The 3,232-nt window shown below is 49.5% G+C and overlaps 1 protein-coding gene across 1 annotated transcript; it reads right to left on the reverse strand.

Moving 5' to 3' along the window:
• Nucleotides 1-1,398, reverse strand: foxc1 (forkhead box C1). Its single transcript, NM_001160451.1, has one exon. The coding sequence runs from the start codon at nucleotides 1,396-1,398 to the stop codon at nucleotides 1-3; it is 1,398 nt and encodes a 465-aa protein (NP_001153923.1).
• Between the last annotated feature and the right edge of the window lie 1,834 nt (nucleotides 1,399-3,232).

The raw sequence follows: 3,232 nt of genomic DNA on the forward strand, positions 1-3,232 counted from the left end.
TCAGAACTTGCTGCAGTCGTAAACAAAGGCTCCTGATGTGCGGTAGATGGACTGGCTGGACGGGAAGGCCATCTGACAGCTGTTATTCCCGTTCACCGGGGAGCCGTTCAGCCCGATTCGCTGCGACTCGAACATCTCCCGAACCGAGTGGAAGTTCTGCTGCTGCGCCGGGTAGCCCGGGCTCAGGTGGCTCAGGTCGCCGTACCAGGACGCCAGCCTACCCTGATGCGCGTGGTGGCCCTCCTGGGGACCCGCCTGGCTCCCGTGGCCGAGCGGGGACGCCGTGGTCGTGGTGATGCAATAATCGGGCAGGGCCTCCTCCACTGAGGTGGGGGCCGCCAGGTGCCCCCCGGAAGACCGGTCCCCGGCGTACAGGCTCATGGCCTGCATGTTGCAGTGGTAGCTGGCGCTGGGGCTCGTGGAGATGACGTTTTGGTTGCAGGTGGAAGTGTAGCCCGACGTCTGGTTGGGGGAGTAATTGAGCGATAGTGACGGGGTGATACCTGTCCGAGAAGAGGCGATGAGCGGCGGGGAGAGCTCGGCCTGCGGGGAACCCCGCAAGGAGGTCATGATGTTGTCCACGCTGAAGCCCTGCGCCGGGACCTGGTGGTGGTGCTCTGCGCTCTCCATGCTCAGGGAGCGGGTGGAGGGCACGCTGTGCGGGCTGCCCGTGGACATGCTGCTGCTGTCGGGGCTCTCGATCTTGGGCACGGCGCCCAGGGTCGGGGACGCGGCTGGAGGCGGGGTGGCGGTCCCGTTCTCGGTCTTTATATCCTGGATCCTCACCGGCTGGGAGCCCTGCACCGGTGGCTCCTGCTCCCGACCCGTGCCGCGCCCGGAGGTGTCCTTGCACTGTCGGTCCCGGTCCTCCTTCTCCCTCTGCACGTCCTTCTTCTTGAACCTCCGCCGGCGTCTCAGGAAGCTGCCGTTCTCAAACATGTTGTAGGAGTCCGGGTCTAAGGTCCAGTAGCTGCCCTTCCCGGGCTTCTTATCGTCCCGGGGCACTTTGACAAAGCATTCGTTCAGGGACAGGTTGTGTCGGATGCTGTTCTGCCAGCCCTGCTTGTTGTCCCGGTAGAAGGGGAACCTCTCCATGATAAACTGATAAATCCCGTTCAGGGTAATCTTCTTCTCCGGGGAATTCTGGATCGCCATGGTGATGAGGGCGATGTAGCTGTAGGGAGGCTTCACCATGTCCTTCGGCTGGTGCGGAGGGGTGTAGGGTCCGTACCGGGCCATGCTGGCCGGGTACTGGTCGTGGGCCGCGTGTGAGTACATACTCATCGGCGCGGGCATGCCGGTGTAGCCGCCACCCGCCCGGTAGTAGCTCTGGTCGCCGCTTATGTAGGGAACAACTCCCAAAGAGTTGGGGCTGGAGACAGAGTAGCGCGCCTGCATCCTGCGCAATGCGTAAAAACGTCTCCAAACTTTCACGCGCGCTCCACTTCACTCCTACGTGTCTCCTGAAAAGTCCTGCTTCAAGGCGCAGTACTCCACGGTGAACCGGAGAGAGCGCGCGCTGCTGCACTGAACATTTGGGAAGTGAGGAAGCCGGAGGAGCGCCTCTCTGCACAGCCGGGAACTCTTTTTTTTTTCTTTTCGACTCCTCACATTTTTTCCTGTCTTTTGGCTGCTAGAGCTGCTCCACCCAGAGCGTGTGCTCAATCATCCAATGGGATGCCGAAATGAACCTGTGGAAAAGAGCACGACGATAAAAATGACTCCCTCCTCCCCTTTTCTCCTCCACCCTCCTCCTCCACTTGCGTCTAGTTTCTTCTCCTTTCAGTTCAGACGTGGAGTTATTAAAACCCTTCCATGGGTGTGCCCAAAAAGCTAAAAAATATTTTATTAGTCTCAATCGCAGTAAATTTTGAATTTCATATTTTTCTATCACACATTTTAAATGAAATCAGAATTTATTGGTTTTATTCTGCAGATTTATTGATTTTTGGGATAAACGTTTTTTTACTCTAAATTTCAATAAAAAATAGATCCATCAGAGCTAGAATAGTTTTCTTTACCTTATAAAGGTTAATTAATTTACGTAATTTAACTTTCAATTAGAGCCCAAACGTGAGCGCACAGGAATGCTAAAAGAGCCGATCAATCTGCAGTGTGTGGGAAACTCCATCAGCAGCTGAGCCTCTGAATAAACAACATACACAAAAAAGGGGTGCAGAATCTTCCTCCCCGTCGTCTTCCTCACCATCAGCGCGGGAGGGCGGCTGAGCGGGGAGCTCGTTAAAGCCTGAATGAGGAGCGTTTGGCCCTGTGGATGCAGGGGCGACAAAACGGGCCTCTGCTGGGGAGCGAGGCGGGGTTTTGAAGAAGACCTCCAAATGTCCGGTGCGCAGCGTGAGAGCGTTAATTCTGCCATCTGACACCTAAACGCACCAAGGTCTCTGGAGGTTTAGTCTAAAAACGCACACACCAGATACGCGTGAGTTCAAAAACTCATGGAACAAGTTTTGTTTTGTTTGTTTTATTATTTTTATGTGGGAAAATTGAAATAAAAGCAAACGTAAGAAACATGGGAAATAAACAAATATGTTTTATTTTGAAAAAAAAATGTGAGAAAATACAATAATTATTCATTTATTTTAAACTCAAATACGAATCTAAAATTTATTTTAAATTAACATCAAATATTTCCAAACATTTTTAACTTGATGCAAATGTGGTACATTTACGCGCAGGTTCCATTTTCTAGTTTGAGTTCAAGCGAAGGCAGGTTGACAGAAATAATGTCTTAACTGGTTTACAGGAGCTTTGCGCGAAGCTCAAAGGGTTGTGACTGAACGTGAAGCGGATTTTGGTTTGTTTTGGAGGCATTTCAAAAGTCATCATTGCGTTTATTGAGCTGCTGCATGTGGAATTAAAAAAGGCAAAACATACAGTGAAGTTTCTCACATATGGAAGAAGATTTACCTTTTCTTTTAATAAAACGTTACAGAAATGTGTTGTTTTTGAAGACAGCTACAAAAAAATCTAATGTTTTTGAGGGGAGAAAACTACAATTTAATGAATTTGTTAATTTATACTAATTTTTTAGTATTGCCTTTTCTTTATCGCCCTTTAAGCTAAAATAAGTCATTTGAAAATAAAATGTTGTAGGTAAAATAAAATTTAAATTTTGAGATTACCCAGAAAAAAAAGAAGCAATTATTCATTGGCTTTTAACAAACAGATAAAATGCAGAGCCAAGTAATTCCTCACTAAAGTGTTTTCCTTT

The sequence above is a fragment of the Oryzias latipes genome, chromosome 4 (genome assembly GCF_002234675.1).
Source record: "Oryzias latipes chromosome 4, ASM223467v1".
Classification (NCBI taxonomy): domain Eukaryota; kingdom Metazoa; phylum Chordata; class Actinopteri; order Beloniformes; family Adrianichthyidae; genus Oryzias; species Oryzias latipes.